This window comes from Stegostoma tigrinum, chromosome 2 (genome assembly GCF_030684315.1).
Source record: "Stegostoma tigrinum isolate sSteTig4 chromosome 2, sSteTig4.hap1, whole genome shotgun sequence".
NCBI lineage: Eukaryota > Metazoa > Chordata > Chondrichthyes > Orectolobiformes > Stegostomatidae > Stegostoma > Stegostoma tigrinum.
Window position 1 is genome coordinate 112,040,294 of NC_081355.1, and position 21,612 is coordinate 112,061,905.

The 21,612-nt window shown below is 38.5% G+C and overlaps 1 protein-coding gene across 9 annotated transcripts in view; it reads left to right on the forward strand.

Moving 5' to 3' along the window:
- Nucleotides 1-21,612, forward strand: part of mindy3 (MINDY lysine 48 deubiquitinase 3) — a 134,197-nt gene that overhangs the window by 70,447 nt on the left and 42,138 nt on the right. For all 9 annotated transcript variants that reach the window (XR_007250520.2, XR_007250521.1, XM_048561947.2 and 6 more), the window contains one exon: nucleotides 9,219-9,291. Coding sequence is in view for 7 of the 9 variants with exons in the window: in XM_048561947.2 (XP_048417904.1) it covers nucleotides 9,219-9,291 (73 nt within the window). In the remaining 2 variants the exon portion in view is untranslated. The remainder of the gene's footprint in view (nucleotides 1-9,218; nucleotides 9,292-21,612) is intronic.

Consider the following 21,612-nt stretch of genomic DNA (forward strand, 5'->3'; position numbering starts at 1 on the left):
ACTTGTCTAAGCCATCTTGTTCGTGTTCCTTTTATGAATGGAAACAGTTTATCCCAATTTACTCTAATTTGCCCACTCATGGTTTTGAAAACCTTTAATTGACCCTCCTGTAAACCACTGTCTCTCCAAGAACAGTCCTAACTTCTCAATCTATCCTCATCACTCATGTTCCTCCTCCCTGAAACCATTCTTTGGAACTGCTTCTGCGCTCTGCAGTGTGTTCACATTCTTTATAAAATATGTGGCATAGAATTGTGCACAATACTTCAGGTGAGGTCTAGCAAGTGTCTTGTACAAATTCAACATCACCTCCTCTTTCTTGAACACTATGCCTTGTATACTTTATTTGTAGCTCCTACCTGTCCTGCAATTTTCAATGATCTGTGCAGTCAACACCCAGTTCCTACTGCTCCCGCACGTGCCCCCCACCATATTTCTCCCTACCCCACCCCCTCCCCCCAAAATTATATGCCCTATGTTATAATCATCCTCCAGTGTTCTTCGTACCAAAATGCATCACCCCATACTTGTCTGCTTTGGAACTCATCTGCCACCTGTCTGCTCACTCATCCATTTTATCTATCCTTCTGAAGTTCTATACTGTCCTGTTCACACTTTACAACTCTTTCAAGTTTTGTGTCATCTGTAAACTTTTTGAAATTGCCCCCTAAAAACCAAGATTTAATTAGTTATATATCAGGAAAAGCAAGAACCCCTGGAGAACTCCATTACAAACCATCCTCCAGTCCAAAAAATATCCTTTGATCATTATTCTGTTTCTTGTCGCAGTTAATTTTATATCCAAGTTGCTACTGACTCCTATTCAATGGTCTATAACATTCATCACAGGCCTGTTGTGTGGCACTCTATTAAATACCTTCAGAAAGTCCATGTCTACCTCATCAACAGTGTTATCCTCATCAAACCTTCCTGTTGCCCCTTCAAAAAATCTCCAGCAAGTTTGTTAAACTTTTCCCAATCAACCCAACATTATCTATGTAGCTAATAATTCTATCCTAAATAAGTGTGTCTAGAAGCTTCCCCAACACTGAAGTTAAACTGCCTGTTGGATCAGAGGGGATAATTGTTTACTTTGGTTATTTTCTCCTTTTCTGCCATTGCTGACTTTTCAACAGTACTAATGCTTACAGATCAAGAATATCTGATTTTTACCCAGTGCTTTACACTGCAGATTCATGTAGTTAACATTCTTTGCTTACAAAAAAGAATAACTAGATTGCAAAATTAGTTATAAACTGTATAGATATTGCAAACCAGGTGGTATAGCTTTGCCACTCCTATTGCATGAACCTTTAATGTAAGGACTGCAGAGATGTGTGTGTGAACATTAAGAATCGTGAGAGACGACTGGTGGTGAGTTGAGCCTGAAGGTTCATGAGATCAAAGACATTTGAGCAGAAGTAGGCATTCTACCCAACAAATCTGCTTGCCATTCAGTGAAATCAAGACTGATTTAGCAATCTTTAACCCTATTTCTATTTCTCACCTATTTTTGCCATTAGCTGTAACTGTTCATTTATATCCCTTCTCTATTACCTTACCAGTCCTTTTGTCTTTTGCTATGGGGATATCTTTGTCATGAGTTTGCCTTAGTCTTCATTCTGTTCTCTTTCAGTCAACCAACCCCCAGCCTTTCTAACATAATTAAAAGCTTTTCTAGTGCTGTACGGCTTTTATAAAAGCCCTTCCAAGCCTGTGCCAACACATTTTGCCCCTCCATAAAACTCTGAATTCATTTACAGGATCCATATCCTTGTATTCCCTTCCGATTCATATATTCTTGCAAATGCTTCTTGAATGTGGCCATTGTCTGCTTTCACCAGCACCTGTTGCAAGCACTCACCACCCTTTGTTTCTAAAAATCTGTCTCTCTTAGGCTTGCCTCCTCACACCTTGAATCTGTGTCTCCTTGTATTTGACCCCCTCCACCCTGGGGAAAAGCCTCATTTTCCACTCTAACCATGCCATTCACAATCTTTTAAACTTGCATCCGATCGCTGCTCAACCTCCTGCATTCTGGGGAAAACAAACCCAGTCTATCCAACCTTTCTTCATAGCTAAAAATCCCTCATACTGTGCAACATCCTGGTAAACCTTTTCCGTACCCTGTCCAATGCATCCACATCTGGTAGTGTGCTGACCAGAACAGTACGCAATATTCCATTTATGGCCTAACTTAAGTTCTATAAAGCTGCAGCATAACTTGCCTACCCTTATACTCAATGCCCCTTCCAATGAAGACAAGCATGTCATAAGTCTTGTTTTACTACCTTATCTACCTGCCTTGCCCCTTCAGTGATCTGTGGACCTGTGCACCCAGATTCCGCTGCATATCTCTGCTCCTAACAGTTCTACCATTCACTGTACAATTTCCACCTGTGCTTGACCTTCCAAAATGCGTCACCTCACATTTATCTGGATTAAACTCCATCTGCCATTTTTCTGTTCGTGCCTCCCAGTGATCTATATCCTGCAGTATCCTCCTCACTATCCACAACTCCTCCAATCTTTGTATCATGTGCAACCTTACTAATTAGACATGCTACGTTTTCCTCAAAATCATTTATGTAGACCACGAACAGCAGTGGTCCCAGCACTGATGCATCCATTCCAAAAAGCATCTTTCCAGCACTATCCTCTGTCTCCTATGATTGAGCCAGTTCTGTATTCATTCTGCCAGTTCACCCGGATACCAATTGACTTCACCTTTTGTACCAGTCTACCAAAAGGGACCTTGTCAAGGGCTTTAATGAAGTCCATGTAGACAACATCAACTGCTTTTCCCTTAACAATCATCCTTGTCACTCAAAAAACTCAATGAAGTTAGTGAAGCATGATCTTCCCTGCGCAAAACCTGCTATCTATCGCTAATAAGTTCATGTGCTTCTACATGTGTATAGATCTTGTCCCAGAGATTCACTGCAAATAATTTCCCTACCGCCAACGTGAGAATCTCAGGTCTGTAATTTCCAGGATTATCCCTGCTCCCTTTCTTAATGGGTCAACAGTGGCCGTTCTTTAGTTCTCTGGCCGCAAAGGTGCCTGTCAAGGCTCCAGCAATTTGTTCTCTTGCTGGTTCGATCCAAGGATACCAACAACTAACTTATTTAGCAACCCACCAAGCTCGATTTACATTTAACTAAAAGGACTATTTTGAGAATGAAAAGCAAAGCTACAGATGCTGGAATTTCTGATACAGAAAATCCTGGAAACACACAACAGAGCAGTAACTATCTATGGGAAGAACAGATGCGTTCATGTTTTGTATGTTAATGTTCTTTTGATGTCTTTCATAGCTATAGCTTTATCTTCTCTGAACATTATTGCTCTCAATAAGACAGCTGGAATCAGATGTCAAAGCCAAGACTACCTATTGGAGCATACATCTGTATCATATATTTGCAGTGTGTAAATGATAGACTAGTGTTGAGGCTGGCATAGTTTTTTTTTGAGTTGCTGAAATATTTGAACTTAAACCTTCCTAGGTTTTTATCTCAGTCTAATTTGTATGCATAAATTAGAGATACTAATGGTTGTTCACTAGTGTACATCCTACAAAAGTATTCTATAAACATAGTAATACCAGTAGACCATTAAGTTCATGCTTCACCCAGAATTTGAATATTTGATTCAGGTAGTTACCTATGTAAAGTACCAAAGAAATGCTCAGTAGTGCTATCTCTCAAACAAAGCTTTGCACTGTGATCGGTGCAAGTGAATGTAAAAGCTGCTGTGGTATCAGTCATGGGAGTTCTCACAATGTCCTGTCAACTGTTTATATCCGAATCATCATCATCATCATCATCATCATCATCATCATCATCATCGACCTTGATTAACTACTACATTTTTGCAGAACTTTGTGGAGTAGAAATCCACTGCTGTGGTTTCACATGTGATGACAATTCAGGAGTAATTCATTGGCTCGTAAACACTTGAGGACTTGCATAAGAATGGGGCAGAATGTATGATAGCTATGTCACTGTCAGGTTTTTATTCATGTATAGTCATGTGGAGAACACAAGCAAGTTGATATTTATTGCCTATCAGTAGTTACCCAGAGGTCTTTAAGTGAATCCTACATTAGTCTTTACAAATTTTCTTTAGTAAACCAACTGGTATTCTACAGTTCTCCTTCTAGTGAATGAAGAGAAACTAAGCTGGATATAACTCGAGGCTCCTGCTCATGTATTTGCTGTGCGTAAACTATTATTCAGTAATAATTTAAGTTTTTTTTCTGGAGTCTTGAGATGCCTAAAATCATGGAATCCCTACTGTGTGGAACCAGGCCCTTTGGCCCAACAAGCCCACACCAAACTTCAGAGCATCCCACCTAGACCCATTCCCCTATAACCCACGTAATCTACACATCCCTGAACACTATTGGCAATTTAGCACGGCCAATTTACCTAACGGGCACATCTTTGGACTGTGGGAGGAAACTGGAGCACCCGGAGGAAGCCCACGCAGACAAAACAGTAGAACTTTTAGTGCCTTTGGTGTAGAATTTTGCAAAATGCTGTACACACTGGAGCTTCAGACATGCAAATCAATGTGACCAATTTGTGGATCTCACAAAAGTACTTGCAGCAGTTAACAATCAATGAAATACTTTTGAAACAGGGTCTGTTGTGTAATGCAGGAAATGTGGTGGCCAATCTGCACACATCAAGCCACCTCAAACAGCAGTGTGATGATGCTTATGCAGTCTGATTTTTTTTTAATGATGATTAAAGGATAAATATTGGCTAAGACAGTAGGGAGAATACTCCTGTGCTCTTTTCAATAGCAGTGTGGGATCTTGGGGGCGATGCGGTGGCTCAGTGGTTAGCACTGCAGTCTCACAGCACCAGGGACCCAGGTTCAATTCCAGCCTTGGGCAACTGTCTGTGCGGAGTTTGCACATTCTCCCCGTGTCTGCATGGGTTTCCTCCCACAGTCCAAAGATGTGCAGGCGAGGTGAATTCGCCATTCTAAATTGCCTGTAGTGTTCAGGGGTGTGTAGGTTATTGGGGGATACTTTGAGGGGCGGTGTGGACTTGTTGGGCCGTAGGGCCTGTTTCCACACTGTCGGGAATCTAATCTAATCTAATCTTTTGCACCCAAGTACACTGATGGGACCTTGGTTTAAAGTTTCATCTGACATGCACCATTTTTGATAATACAGCAATCATAAGTACAGCACTGTAGCATCCGTTCTGGAGTGTGACTTGGTGACAGCCTTGCGACTAAGTGCTACCAACTGAACCATGCCTGACTGACTGGTATGGACTAAAAATTGGATACTTCAGTGTTCATGCTTAAATTCCTGAAACCTGTTTCAGTCAAGCCTAATTAAAATTTTATTTTAAGAACCCCAACACAATGTCTGTCCTTAATTTGAGCTTGGCCAGCAGGCTCAGATTGTTTGTGTCCTTGGTTTGAACATTTCAATGAAAGAGGACAAAGATGCCAGTATATTTTGGATTGTATAATTCAGCAGAGAAGCAACATTTTTATTTATCCTCCTTTTGATATTTATTTGGTTTGAGAATAGAGAATTGTTGTGTTGTCAACAGATGTAATCTAAAATTTCTTAATGATCAGTGAGCTGGAAAACAGCTAGATTTATTTTCCACTTCCATTACATAAATGTACACTGGTGATGCTGCGTCAAATTTTCATTAAATTGTGTTCCCAATGTTCTACTTCCTGTAACAGAAAGCAAATAACATTGTCACTTAAGGTGTTGTAGTGTATTTCACTTCAATCTCCCATACCTTCTCACATTCAATGTCATCTGTACATGAAACTATTTCACCCCATGTGAATTCCAAATCATTTTAATCGTATATATTTTTGACACTTGATATTTATTTTCAAAGTTGATTAAACTTTGTAGTTGGTTTTAGGTCATTCCAATTATTTAGGAGTAAATTTTCAATTCAAATCATTTTTGGCCAAGCACGTTTTCCAAGTATTGAATTAGAACTGACATTCATTAACCCTCATACTAGACTAGTGCATCGACTCTGAGAAACATGATTTTAATTTTATTCATTCATTTCATGTGGTGTCATTCAGGGCCAGCATTTATTGCCAATTTTCTTCCTTCTGGAGAGGAAGAAGGTGAGCTGCCACTTTGAACCACTGCGGTTCCAGGTGGTTTTAAAATTGGCTAAAGGCCTGAAAGCAGAACAGCGATGAACGTTACGTCAGGCAGCATCAGAGGAGCAGGAAAGCTGATGTTTTGGCTCGGGACCTGAAGAAGGGCCCTGACCTGAAATATCGCCTTTCCTGCTGCTCCATTGCAGCCTGGCCTGCACACTGTTATTTCTGACTCCAGCATTGGCGGTTCTTACTATCTCCTAATGATGAATGTTGTTTTTTCTCCAGGACAGGAGGGAGGTATATCTAAGGAGGGATATGCATACCTTGGAAGCAACATAGCAAAGCTTCATTCAATTCTTTCCTTTGAGGTTTCTTAACTTTCCTATATTGTCTGGAGGTTAAAGGATTGAGAGATTAGCTCTTTAAAATATAAGATTCTGAAGGGCTTGACAGAAAAAGGCAAGTTGTTTCCATTGGTCAGAGGATCTACAGTCTCAAGATAAGCAAGCTATCAGCAATATATTACTGAGATAAGAAATTTTATCACTCATGAGCTGATAAATTATTGGAATTCTGGACCCCAGAGGTGTATGGGTGCTTGCTGAACAGATTTAAGGGTGAGAGCTATGTACAGGAAATGCAGTTAAGGAATTATTGAACTGCAGAGCAGGCTCAAGGTGTGGAGATAGTAGGAACTGCCGATGTTGGAAAATCTGAGATAACATGGTATGAAGCTGGATGAACGCAGCAGGCCAAGCAGCATCAGAGGATCAGGAAAGCTGACAACCCAAAACGTCAAACTTCCCTGCTCCACTGATGCTGCTTGGCCTGCTACGTTCATCCAGCTTCACACCATGTTATCTCAGGCTCAAGGTGCAGTCTGGTTTACTCCTGTCCTTATGTTATTATGCAGTTGTGTTTCTCAGGGATCTGTACAATACTCTTGTATTAACTTAATATGCTCGGCGTAATTTCAAAGTTTCACTATGGTACAAAACTCAAGTATAGTAAGCAATGAAGATGTTGTAACATACTTGAGGGGGACAGATTCATGAAATGTGGAGAAGAAGAACGGATTAAATTTAATTCGCCCGTGCTGTGAGACATTTTTATGTGGAGAATGATTAAAAGACAATATGAACTAAGACATAAAATTTTAAAGATATGGAGAATGCAAAACTTAAAAGGTTTACTATAAGGTTTAATGTTTGAGGATAGATCAAGTTTCTTGCATGCAGAATTGAAGAGGGAGAGAATGGCTTACAAATCCAGTGCAGAGTTGGCAATGGCAGTGCAGCTATCCCCAAACTATAGGTCAAGTGTGTCTTTAGTTTTGGCAGGAAGACTGTTAGGGTTAGAGTTTTCCAACTAAACGGTGCTTAATACTGATAACCGAAGGCAAATTTATTTTTTGAGGTGAATAGCCGAAAGACAGGTATATTGTAAATAGCAAGTCAGTTATCTCTCAGCCCTTGTTTCACTGCAGTCCAGATTTCAATGGATCTGAAACAGATGCCTGTCATGTCATTTATGAAACAATTTACAGGATTGCAGTAATCTTTCTTACATCTAAGACTTTGGAGCACTTTTACAAGGCCTTGCCCTACCTTGTCTTGTATAACTTCACCCTCTTACCCACCCCCCCGCCCCCCAATTTAAAAAAAAATCTACCCCATTTTGATGTCATTTATAGAGTTTGGAATTTTTTTATTCTACAGTTAATATCATTTGTGTAAATTGTGAACAACAATGGTCCTAATAATGATTCCTTTCTTCCCACACTGTAATCCATCCTACGTTTATTCCCTTACTCCATGTTATATGAACGTATTTATTATTGGACATCTTATCAGAGGTCTTCAGAAGATACAAGTGATTTATGTAGCCTGCATTATCGTTATACTTGATCTTTTGACTTAAAAATTCAATGAGGTTAGTCAAGCAAGAATTTCCACTTTGGAAGCCATGCCGGTTATTCATTATAATCGTTCTTGTGTGTTCATCCACTCACTGTGGGAGTTCTGTCTTTTCTGTCGCTGATGTTAAGCATTATTGGGCATGTTCTATCCCCTTTAAAAATGCTGTCTTCGCTGCACTTTTTTCTAACATTTTTACGTAAACACTTTGGCAATATATCTAAATGCATTCTCTATCACAACATATTAAAATTAAACTAGTAAAAGATGAACTGAAACAGTGGGACCATATTCATATTGTCAACAGGACAGATGCATACAGCACCTCACAAAGTACAGCTAGATTTCATTGTTGCTAACTGTGTACAAAAAGTGCGTTCCTGGAATTTGTTTCCCCATAATTGTCAAATACATTTATTTGGCAGTAAATGAAACTGCACATACTTTTATTGAAAAAGACAGATGCTTGGAGAAGTACCACTTAAAATATATTTATTTAATGCCAAATCCAGGTTGTCTGAAGGCACTGAACACCGGAAATGATACCCAGAAGACTTGAGCCAGATTGTAGAAGTAGTGATCTGATGACTTACAGCTATCGTCAGTGATAGAAACCAAACAGAATATTTCTTTACTTTGATGTGATTCATATTTTGTTTCTATACTTCAAGAAATAATAATGAACCTTGGTTTGTAGTTGTGTATGAGAAAGTAAACTGGTGGATGATGTTGAGTTTTTTTGTTGTTCTGATATGAGTAGGATTTAATTTTGTAATGTTTCATTTAAGTGCTGACGACTATTTTTAACCTTGCACACCAGTTTTAGAAATTTAATTTTGCAGAAATGGAAGTTGTGTGTTGTTTTAGGGAGTTGAGTCGTCCTCCCTTTCTGAAACATTTCCATGCCCCAGTCAGTCACCAACCTGGCCCCTGTTGAATTTTAAATGGGCAAAAACATTTTACTGATATTTACCCAAACTTCAGAAGTCCAGACATTAGACCCCTGGTGAGCCCTACAATCTGCCATTCAGCAAGTGTGAATTAAAGCCTTCATTTCAATGTACAAACACATTATTTTGCTGCTAGGGTTCCTATGAGCAAGACTCGTGCATATTCATGCCTACATTTTTCTGTATTTTAAAAGAAAAAGATGCCAAAAATAACTGCAGTTCATTATTTCTTTGCCTGTAGGAAATGTCTTTAGTTGCTCCAGAATCTCCTTGGGAACAGGCAAGAAGAGTATTCCAAACATATGATCCTGAAGGTAAAATTGTTTAACTTTTGTAAGATTTCTTGTAAATGTCAGCTAAAGTACGATTCAATGTTTGGTATATTTTTCCACTCCCAAATCATACTCAGTGCTGTTTGCAAGAACAGACATTGTTATAGTCATTTCAGATTTGATCTGAGAAGACTAAAGGTACAAATTTAAAGCATAAATAAAAAACAATCTGTGACTGGGTCTGTAATTTATGTTTTAGAACTAATGTGTTAATCCCTTTCTGAAGTTCTTTGCCTTATTTATGATAACTGCAAATTGGTTTTAATGAAGGTTGTATAATTCAGTATTAACATTGTCAGTTTGAGAAGTTAAGAATATATGGTAGTGACAGATGTGATATGGAGTGAATTTCAAGTGTATAGTAGCAATGTATTTACTGAGTTCTGGCTTTTAAGAGTACTTGAGTTAGCCATGCACTGAAAGTAGCAAAAGCTTGTGAATGATAAGGTGCTGGAACTTTTCTGTGGTATGTCTTAGTAAGAACCGGCTAGCTCTTCTCCTTCTGTCTTACTTTGTCAAATGTAGAGTTATACTGTTAACAAAGGCATAACCCAGGTTTCAGCTGCATGATCAATTTAATGATCCAAGAAATTAATTGTTTTTTAAGTCTTATTAATGTTTTTGAGTTTAATCTGCCATGCTTGGACTATATTTGACAGAGCTCCTGAGATGCTGCTTGGCCTGCTGTGATCATCCAGCTCCACACTTTGTTATCTCTATATTTAACAGCTTGTTTTAAATTTCAAATAATGTAATTGTTCTTAGCTGCTTATAGTTTTGAGAATGATTCTTAATATCTTATTTCTGAGAGAGTGCAGGACAATGAACAAGTAACTCGCTCTTGAAGTTGCTTTTATTACTGAATGTCCTGTACCTGTTAGGATTCTTTGCATTTCAAAATTGAGAGTCGAGATAGAGCTTTCAGAAGCTTGCCTAATGGGACCAGCGCAGCCATACAGTGCATAAGATTTGGCAGTGAAATTTCATGGGACATGTTGAAATAGCGATTTTCAGAAATAAATGTTTGCCTGAGCAATGTGAACAAAATAATAAAAATGTAAGGTAAATTTTGGAAAACTATGTTTATCTTTCAAGGAATTAAAATGTGGGACACTTGTTTTCACACTTTATTTATGTGGTTAAGACAGTATTCTTTCCTGGATGTCCGTCGACGTGCAGGAGCTAATCTTGCGGTATTTTTCTAAAGATTTCATGCCAATGCATAATATACCTGATTTTAAGTATCCATCATTGGCTGCAGATGCTGGTTTGGTTTAAGCAATAACTCTTTTCCAGTTGTATTTCTTATACACAGTGTGTCGTGGTTTGAATATGATCACAAATTGTCACTGTTCTTCTTTGGTGATTATTTCTAGCCGTCCTGTTTTTAAATAGAACAGACCAGGTACCTCTTGCATTTGAAACTCACTTCATCTCTCCATTGGTTCCAAGCCTCATGATACAATCTGTTCGAACTGCAAAGGTTTGTTCAGAAACCTCAAGTGCTTTTCATTGCACTTATCATTGAGCCAACGTATGTTCCTTGCTCTTCAGCTGTGACTTTCTGGACATAACTTCTGCCTTTGTTCTTGCGATATTGAGACTTCCAGCTGTTCCAGACCTATAGTCTGAGATTCTTGACTACTTCTACTTTCCATCTATTGTATGTACATCTTCTGTTTAAGAGAGTTCATCTTTGAAGGCTACAGTGCGTATGCAGCATTGCAACTCTGCCTGGCAGTTAGTCTGGTCTTAGTCTGCAAGTTCCTGTGTCTCTCTCAAATCAGTTGGTTTGATGTAATAAAAATAGAAATTGCTGGAAAAGCACAGCAGGTGGGGCAGCATCTGAGGAGAGAAATCAGAGTTAATGTTTCAAGTTAAGTGACCATTCCTCAGAACAATGTGAGGTGGCTTTGGAAACTCGTTTTAGCAAATACCAGGTCAGACACCAGGAGCAACACTCAAGTTAATGACGGTGGGCAAAACAAATGATTAGAACAGAAACCTTGTCAGAGAGATGAGCGTAATTTCTTCAACGTGGCCATGCCTAGACGGGAAGTGACAGTGAGTTAAATACTAAATAAAAACCAAAAGAACTGCAGTTGCTGCAAATCTGAAACAATAACAGGAATTGCTAGAAAACCTCAGCCGGTGTGTACCAGATCAATAGCAAACAAGGGAGCATCAAAAAGATATTGCCAGAATATTCAAAAAATTTCTGTAGTGTAAATCAGGACACAGCAGACCGCTAACAAAATTCGGAATATTCAAGCAATGTTGATTTTCTAGATTTTGGTGTTTTCGATGCAGGAAAGTAAGCCTTTAAAATTAGCGTGTCAGTTAGGAGTGAACGCCTACACAGACTTGACACATGAGGCTAAACATGTCAAAGGTTCCCAAAAGACCAGTACCAAGTTAGAAGACAATTCCGAGTCAGATTAAACATGCCTAGTCATCAATTGAAATTCATGACAATTAACAGAGCACATGCATTATTTCTTGAACAGAAGCATAGAAAAGCGCTCATTGTGGTACAGAATCAATGAGCTGGTGACTGCATCCACCCCACAGAAGTTTTTCAGAAAGATTTGTGAGACGAACCAAAGACATGCATTATTGAAAGGCAGCTGAAATGGTCAAGATAAGCATGAAGCATTATTTACAGAACAAAAAGCTTGTACAAACCTGAACATTGACACATCATTAGAACACACTCAGAAAGTAAGAGGTGGAAAGTGTGGTATTCGGCTTGCGCTAAGCAAGCCCAGCTTTTAATCAATTTTGCAAGGCATGTGGCAGAAGAGGCCTTTGGCAGAGGCAGTGCATGAGAGTAAAGGCTGATGCAGCTTCAGATACTGTGCATCGACTCAAACATACATGCACATGTATAAAACACAGTTACAATTAAGACCATCTGGTTTCCTGCCAGAGGTCTAAAGTGATTGAAAAATCAGTGTCTGGTGATGTCTCATGGAAAACATCAGATGGAGTGAAATATGTGCTCACTATTCTGTATGAAATAAGATGGTCATTTTATCGTTTGAAATGTTTGTAGAAATTGTTCAGTTATATTTTATTATTCGCTAAGATTGACGCATTGGCAAGTGCCAATATATTATCTTATTACCCCTGAAAATTCTTAAAAGAAAACACACTCACAGATATGAAAAGCCATGACAGTGCCTTTCAATGTAAATCTTGTAATGTACAACTTGCATATAATGTGTTCAGGATCAGTAGAGCTGGAATTCTAGTGCAGTTGATATTGTGAATGTTGCTGTTGAATAGTTCATAGACACTGCTGGACCAGCAAATGCATTTTGTCCAGCAGCATTTTGTTGAACTCATACTTGCTGCAATCCATGAAATTAGTCGATGCAATATGCAATATGCAATAACAGCATCAGGCTATTCAAGAAACATTTGCAGAAGGGAACACTTCACTTTCTCCTGAATTAGTGAAGTTAAAATTCACATTTTCTGTGCAGGGAAAAGTGAAATTTTGAGCAAAAGGATGGACCAGCTAGTTCAGATTAAATCCACATTTGAGAATATTGTCTGATATTAACTCTTGAGGGAAATCTGGAGGAAAATCTATGTTCAGTTTGAATGAGGCAAGGGATGAAGGATGATCTACAAGCTTTTTATAATCAATCTAATAAAAGGATTGCTGGTTTAGAGAAAATTCTGCAGCAACTCATGTAAAATTAATCAAGTGTGATAAGTACAGCCAGGTATAATGTGAAAGCTAGAACAAATGGTAGACCTGCAAAACAAGTGGAGATGCACAGCTCACTCAACTAGGAGCTGTTAATCAATTAAGCAATAGGTTATTTTTTTGTCAGAATGAAATTCTCCCAATGATGCTTTTGTGAAAGAACTTAAGCAGGGCATTGAAGAAACAGCAGAACATCCATGTTGCAAAAACTGGTAAATTTTCCTTGGAGCATGATTGAAGTTGAAAAGTAGTACATCCTCAATTGCATCAAACTATATTGGCCTTTTTTGGTATGAACTAGTCATCTCCCAAATAGTTGTTGTTCTATGAAAATTAACTAATCTCCTGAATCCCTGATATACGTAATGTTGCTTCGGTGACAGTTTTTTTTCTAGAATGATACTTTCATGAAAGAACTCAAACAGGACATAGAATAATGCATAGACTATAAGAAATAAGAGTAGGACTAGTTGTTGGGTACCTCAAGCCACTGTACTATTCAATAGGCTCACGGCTGATCCAACATTCCTCACATCCTCTTTCCTATGTTTTCACCATAATCCTTGATTCCCCTTCTGATCAAGAATCTTCTGATGGAAGCCTTAAACATACACAAGAACTATGCCCTGTGATTCTCTGTAGCAAAGAGTTCCAAAGAGACTCGACCATCTGAGAGAAGAAATTCCACCTCATCAGTCATAAATTGGTGCCCCTGTAGTCTGAGACTCTGCCCTCTGGTCCTAGATTCTCCTATGAGGTAAACACCCTCTCAGCATTCAACAAGCCTTTTAAGAATCCTATATGTTTCAATGAGATCAGTCATTCTACTAAACTCCAGTGAAATGATATCCAAGTGGACCAAAACTGCTCACTGTACTCCAGATGTGGTCTCACTTCGTACAGTTTCAGTAAGACTTACTTATTCTTGTATTCCAACCCCCTCAAAGTAAGCCAACATTTCACTAGCTTTCCTAATTACTTGCTGCACTGTGTTCTGATTAGTGAAATATTTGAAGTGTTTTTCACCATAACTACTAATATGTTTCACTCACTAATTTTTTTGGTTCCCTGTAATTATCTTCCCAGATTCATTTTCTAACGGGCCTTTTACTTGCTTTGACCTTTAATCTATTTAAAGAAGCTCTTTTTATCAGTTTTTATATTCCTCACTTGTTTGCCCTAAAAGTTTTGTTTCCCTCCCTTTATTATCTTTTTGGTGCTTATTTGCTGGTTCCTGAATTTATCGCGGTCTTCAGGGCTGTCATTGACTCTTGCCTTTTTATATGCTTTTTCTTTCAACTTTATACTCTCAATTTCCTCAGCTAGTTGGTTTATCCCTCTCTTAGAATCTTCCAATCTTACTGGGATGTATTTTTGCAGAGAGTCATGAGTTACTTCCTGAAATGTCTGCAATTGCTTCCTTACTGTCTCTTCTGCTAATCTGCCCAGCCCATTTTGGTTAATCCTATCTTCATTTCATTGTAATTCCCTTTATTTAACTTAAACAGAGTTGCATCCAACCCAAATTTCTAACTGTCAAACTGAAGAGCAAATTCAATCATGGGGAATCTTCCTAGGGAGCTTTTCATTCAGAGATCATTTCTTAAACCAATCCAAGATAACGGCTCCATGATGTATTGCTCTAGGAAAAAATCCCAAATGCATTCTATGAATTTGTTTTCAAAGCTACCCTCTCCAACTTGATTAACCGAATTGATATGAAAATTAATATTCATACCCATAATTATTGCTCTGTTTTTATTTTCTCGTTATTTCTTGATATTATACCCTTTCTTGCAGTGTGGCTACTGTTTGGGGTCTATATATTACACCTACCAGTGCCTTTTCTCCCCTTTTTTTTTACCCCTATTCGGTCGGATGATTCTTCTCCAAACCTACACCATCACTCAACTTTTCTCATTTTATCTCTTGAGAGAGCTATCCCACCACCTTTTCTTTCCTTCCTGTCTTTTCAAAAGGTCAAATATCCCTGAATGGTAAATTCAGATCTGATCTACCTGCAGTCTTGTCTCGTAATGGCTGAGATCTATTTACCTCAGTTTCCACAGTCTGTTTGTTTATCTTATTCCACATACTCCATGCACTCAGATACAAAATCTTTAGGCTTCCCGTTCAGCTATGTTTAGCCATTCTAACTTTTCTTTGTACTGCAGGCTATTTATCTCTTGCCCTTCAATACACTGTCTACAGTTTTTGCATTTTACTGTCCTTTTATTGCAGTTTTATTTCTTTGTCACCTTGCTTAGGTTTCCAAGGTACAACATTCCAGAATGAGCATTCAACAGTATACTGAAATCTCTCTGCAGCAATTAGCCTATTCAGTTAGCAATGGTTGCAAGACTTTTTTTCCATTCTGTGTTCTCAAGGACAGTTTAGTGCTGCAGCTACCAGTCAGAATAAAGCTGATCTACTGTGACTTCAAACTTCACAGCATAGTGAGATGAACCTGTGATCATTCGTGATAATGGAGCAAGAGCTGGCACAGACCATTTTCTTTGCAGCACTCCTCATAGCACTTAAGCTGTCAGAACGTAATACCAATCTTTCGCCTGTAGATTTGTCTGTGTCGTAAAGTAGCTTTTTTGCCTGATACTACTCAGTCCTCCACCATGTCAAAGAGCTGTGTATGTAGGCTGTGATATCAATAGACCTCTCTAAAACCCTTTAATCACCCTATTCCAGCATTCATTTCACTCTAGCCACTTTCCTGTTCACATTGTCTGCTTGTTGTCCACATACACAATTTTGCAACCGAAGATATGCAGCTGAAGGGCCATCTCTTCTGAGGAATAGCTATCATATTTAGATTGCCACTCCTCTTTTTACTGACCTGTGTCAAAGCTTCATGTTTCTCTATAAAACTTCCGATTCGGGCATCTTGCAAAGCACAGAATGCACCTGATATGGGGTGCTTCTTGTGCAACTGTAGAGGCCAGAATACACCACTGTTTACAGCAGTCACAAAGGTACTTTGATAAACTGCAAAGGGAAGGTGAGTGAGAGAGAGGTTAGGGGGTGCAGAAGGGTCTGTCAATGTCATTGGGATGTTGGTTATATTCCTATCTAGGAGTTAGAGCAGGTTTTAATCCCTACCCTCTTTCTTGGGTTACTGTTCAGCTAACTGAGCGGGAACCCTCAAAGGTCTCTGACTCTTACTCGAGTTGGAGACAGTTACACTACCATCAGGATGCACTGGCTACTTGGACGCCACGAGGTCTAGACCAAGGTGACCTTGGAAAAGTAATCGAAAATAACTCCCATTAAAAATTCACTTGAAATCCATCAGTCGATATTCAGGTCTAAACATGTATATAATAAAAAGTCAATGATAAAATTGTAGCAAAGTGCTGAAAAAAATTCAAGGCCTGAAGCATCTGTGGTGAGAAAAACAGAGTTAATGTTTTGAGTTGAGCTACCTTGGAACATAAATGCTAAGATGCATAAAATCTGTCAGCTTTGTTAATTCTAAATCTCTATCAGTGCTCAATATATGCTTCAAAATATACCAAAAAAATGCAATTAAATCTTTTAATTAGACACAAAATAAAAATATGCAATGTTAAGCAATGACAGAATGGAGGAGGTACGAGAGAAAAAACTGTTGACTTTTGCAAGGACTGGCAGGAAATGAAGTTCGCATTCTGGAAAAGCATTCAGATACTTAAAACTGGTGCAATCTGGTAGTATCTACTGTGGAATGTATAACAAGTATCTAATCTGAATGGATCACTACATAAGCAAATAATGGGAAGGTTTTAATCACAAAATCATTATTCAGCCCCAAAGTAAATATTTTCTGATTTTTGTTTTGGATTGGGCTTCTAGTAGTGCTGTTTCTTAACCTATATTCTGTAGATTGCTACAACAAAAAAACAGATTGTCCAATACTGACTTTTAGGTAGTACATTTAGTACATTTGTTTTGATTATAAATTAAGACAGAAGTACATAGAACATTACAGCACAGTACAGGCCCTTCGGCCCTCGATGTTGTGCCGACCTGTCGTGCCGACCTGTCATACCGATCTGCAGCCCATCGAGTATTTTTTTAAAACACATGGGAAGTTATTTCAGAGCTAAAATTTCCTTCTTTTCTGCACAACTTACTCTTCAACTGTACATAAACATGACTGCAGTTTTCAACTGCTATGATTCTTTTAGTGATGAATTAAAATGTTCTAATGTCTTAAAATTTGCACTATTTGTGCAGCAAAATACTCCATTGTATTGCATGAAATTGGGATGGGGAGCAAAGATAGGTGAAAACTTTGGGAAGGCAATCCAAAAGGCAAGATTTTGAGTTTCCTGCAGCTGAATAGAAATGTGGTGAAGTGGAGAGGGGTTTAGGAACAAAGCTATTGAGTATATTTTAAGAACTGGAGGTTCTGTCTTCAATATTAGATCAGATCAGATTATATGTATCTTGTATGTATTATGTATCTTGATGTCATGTGCAGTGATCAAATTGGCTGAATACTGGTATCAGTGATTCTGGGGACCTCCAGAGAAGGCAGAGATGAGTTTCAAATGCTTACAAATTCAGAGAAATAATAGGTCATTCGGCCCTCAAGCCTGCTCAGCTATTCATTGAGATATTGGCTGATCTGTTTGTCTTCCACGTTCCACATTCCCATCCAGCCCTAATAACCTTTGATTCAGTTGCCTAACAAAAATCTAACTGCTTTCACCTTTTAAATATTCAACAGTGCCGCCTCCTGCACCTTCTGAGGCAGAGAATTCCAAGGCCTAGCAATGCTGTCAGGGAAAATAAGATTTCCCTTATCTCCATTTTAAAAGGACAAACCCAAATTTTGCAACACAATCTCCTAATTCTGCTTACTCGCAATGGCAACAATGGATGGGTGGCGAGGGGTGGTGAGGATCAGAGGTAGAGAGAAGTTTGCTTGGCATGAGTAGACCTAAAGGCAAAGATTTTTTTCAAAGTGCTGAACTCTGTGTACCATTCAGGTCCCTTGGAGGAGAAAGTAGTGATGCTTAGGTCCTTTCAGGTTAAGTGAAGTTTTTTTTCCTCTAAAGGACTCGAACAGACTATAGTGGACCCAAAAATATCCTTTTGCCAAAAAACCGCTTGGTGCTGAGATTGTTATTTAATTTTGCTATTTTTGCTCTGAATAGCAAACCAAAAAAAAACTGCTGTAAACGCTCTTGGCAAAAACTTAGAAAAGTTTTCTGCTTTCAGTTTATCCAAGCTCAATCCACCTTCGCATGGCCTGCTCTGGACTTTCCTCAAGCTGACTTTTAACTTCATCATAGAGATAGTAGGAACTGCCGATGCTGGAGAATCTGAGATAACAAGAGGTGTAGAGCTGAATGAGCACAGCAGGCCAGACAGCATTTAGAGGAGCAGGAAAGCTGACGTTTTGGGTCTGGACCCTTCTTCAGAAAATCTTGTATGTCTTTGAGGTCACCATGTAGAAGCAGGTGTTGAAATTTGATACAATTCCGATGCTTTCCCAACAACCAAAAAGCCTGGCTTCCCTAAATAATATAATGGTTAGTTTCCAATCGTGACTTTTGGGAGACTAATTAGCTTTCCTGCCATGTTTCCTGTCCTCCAATTAATGAAAAAATAACATACTGGAACTTGTTTGTATGCAGGTTATACAGGCTAAAGAACTTTGTCGGGAGTATTTACATGTTTTACATATAGAAGCAGTTAACCACAAAGTACAGAGACAATACTCTTTTTTTTTAAAAAAAACAAGGTAGAATCACTCCACAAGGAGTTTATATCACAGCTTTTGGAGTGTTTCTAAAATTTGAAATCAAACTATTCTTTGCTGAAACTGATTTTTATATGAATAGAAATCCATGGTGCAATACTGATTTCAATTCATTGAGATTTGGATTTTGTCTTGCCGAAGCTGGAAAAAGAAATGTTTCTACATTATACTATGTGGCTCCTTTCACGTTAGTCATCTCATTGATGTAAATAGATAATGTTTAACATTTGAGGCATTGTGAGAAGTGAGCTGAGCTGTTAATATTTGGAATCCTTATACTCCTCAATAGATATACTTTTAATGGCTCGGGTTTTGGAAAGATTACAATTATATATTTGCACTCAGCATTTCATATTAGGTGCTCCAACCCCAAATCAATTTTAACCTAACTGTCTTGGAAAAGAAGCATCAAGTAAATAAATAAAGCATTTCGAACATATTTTTAAAATTGAATCGCTGATTCAAGTCTTCTACCTGCTAGTTGGAAATATGAACTTAGTTTAAGTAGTCTCCACCCCGTTCTTCCTGAGCATAGACTACAGCAAAAATGGTCCCATTTAGTTGAACTAAGCTGGTATAGAAAATTGCACGTGATGGTTTTCCCCTCTGTTGGATAGATAAAAGGGAACTTTACTCTGCACCTGATTATGCAGTGCCTGATGTGGATATCTTTAATGCTGATACCAGATGCCTGAAATAACTTTATTTGCCAAAGTCCTTCAATTTCAGCATTAAAAAAAATCCTAAACTTTAAGACCTCTGGATCTGGATGTGCAATCACTTACATCCTTAGGCCTCTACTTCGACCAATCAATAGGATTTTCGTCTAGATACAGGTAGCCAAAACCATTTTTATCCCACTTATCTGTTGCCAAGTAGTGGTATAAAACAGACTATCAATTTCCAAATTCCACCATTTAATTTCAGTATGAGGCCTTCACGGAATAAAATATTTTTTAAACATTAAGAAACATATAGCTAAAATGGTTACAACAATCGTCTGTCTCCTGAACTCATCTCAATGTGGAACAAACAAAATCATCTAAATTGAAATTATCACTTTACCTAAAGGCATCAAAACAAACCCGCTCAATAGGGTGCAAAGAAACTCGCAACTCCTGTTTTAACTTGCACTTGTATGATAAAATTGCACATATTGGAAATAAAATTCCTGCAACACTCCAGCTTGAAAAGACAATTGTCAAATTTGGGATTATATTTCATTAGCTGTTTGGTAGGATGGCAGAACAGCAGACAAAAGGGGGGGAAAAATATATTGGTGGATTCCCTCACACTCCCTATTTCCTTCTCAAAACACACAAGCTGACATTGATGATAAGACAAATCAGACAGTCGCCCATTTCTTTACTGCTGAGGATATAAGACATCTGCTAAGCAACCACTGTCCCTGGGTCAGCTTTAACCACTCAAGGGCTCAGAATAAGTAGGTTAAAAAATTCTCAATCTTCCTATTATACTCAGCTTTTTTAAAAGAAATCTGATGTCCATGTTTGTCTTAAATGTTGCTTCTTTTCCACGCTTATTAGGTAGTAAATCTTAATGGAAGTGTCATATAAATGTGTACTAAAAATAATTTTAAATCATTGTGGTCAATCACAGGTTAAAAAGCGAGCCGATTCACATCTCCTTACCGGGTTGTAACACTGTTTCTGTAATTATTATTATGCCATATCTGGTATTTCAGTCTAGTTTGTGTTGCTTTTGACACACACATCTTGTTGAAAAAAAGTTGATAATTAATTTGAATTCATGTTTGTTTTCCTGGAACTTCTGGACATCTGTATGTGTGTTTTTGCTTAACCTGTGTTGATTTTGTTAGCATGATTTCCAACAAAAGGTTGTGTTTGTGCTCATACTTAGGTTTGACTGTTTTCCCAAAATACCTCTTGGGTTTATCAGCAAGTCATTTATAAACTTGATGACTGTAACTTCTTTTCACCTATTGGGAAGCCTTATCCACTTTGAAAATTCACTCTGCTCACCAGTCATAGTGCTCTACAGCATGAAAACAGGCCCTTCAGTCCAACTCGTCCATTCCTACCAGATAATCCTAAATTAATCTAGTCCCATTTGCCAGCATTTAGGACATATCCCTCCAAACACACCCTAGTTATGAAATCATCCAGATGCGTGTTAAATGTTGTGATTGTTACAACCTCCACCATTTCCTCTGGCAGCTCATTCCCTACACACACCAACTTCTGATTGAAAAAGTTGCCCCCAGGTCCTTTTTAAATCTTTTTCCTCTCACCTTAAGCCTATGCCCTCTAGTTTTGGACTCTGTTACCCGAGGATAAAGATCTTGACTACGCAACCTATCCATGCCCCTCATGATTTTATGAACTTTTATAACGTCACCCCTTGGCCTCTGCTTCAGTGAAAATAGCCCCTACAGCTCAAACCTTCCAACCCTGGCAACCTCCTTGTAAATATTTTCTGAACCCTTTCAAGTTTCACAACATCCTTTCTGCAGCAGGGAGACCAGAATTGAACGCAATATTCCAAAAGTGGCCTAATTAATGTCCTGTACAGCCACAGCATGAACCTCCCAACTCTCATACAACTCTCACTGACCAAAAAGGGCAAGCATACCAAATGCTGCCTTCACTATCCTGTCTACCTGCAATTCTATTTTCAAGGAAATATGAATCTGCAGTCCAAGGTGTCTTTGTTCAGCAACACTCCCCAGGGCCTTATCATTAAGTGTGTAAGCCCTGCCCTGATATGCCTTTCCAAAATGCAGCACCTCATGTTTATCTAAATTAAAACTCCCATCTGCCACTCCTTGGCCCACCAGCCC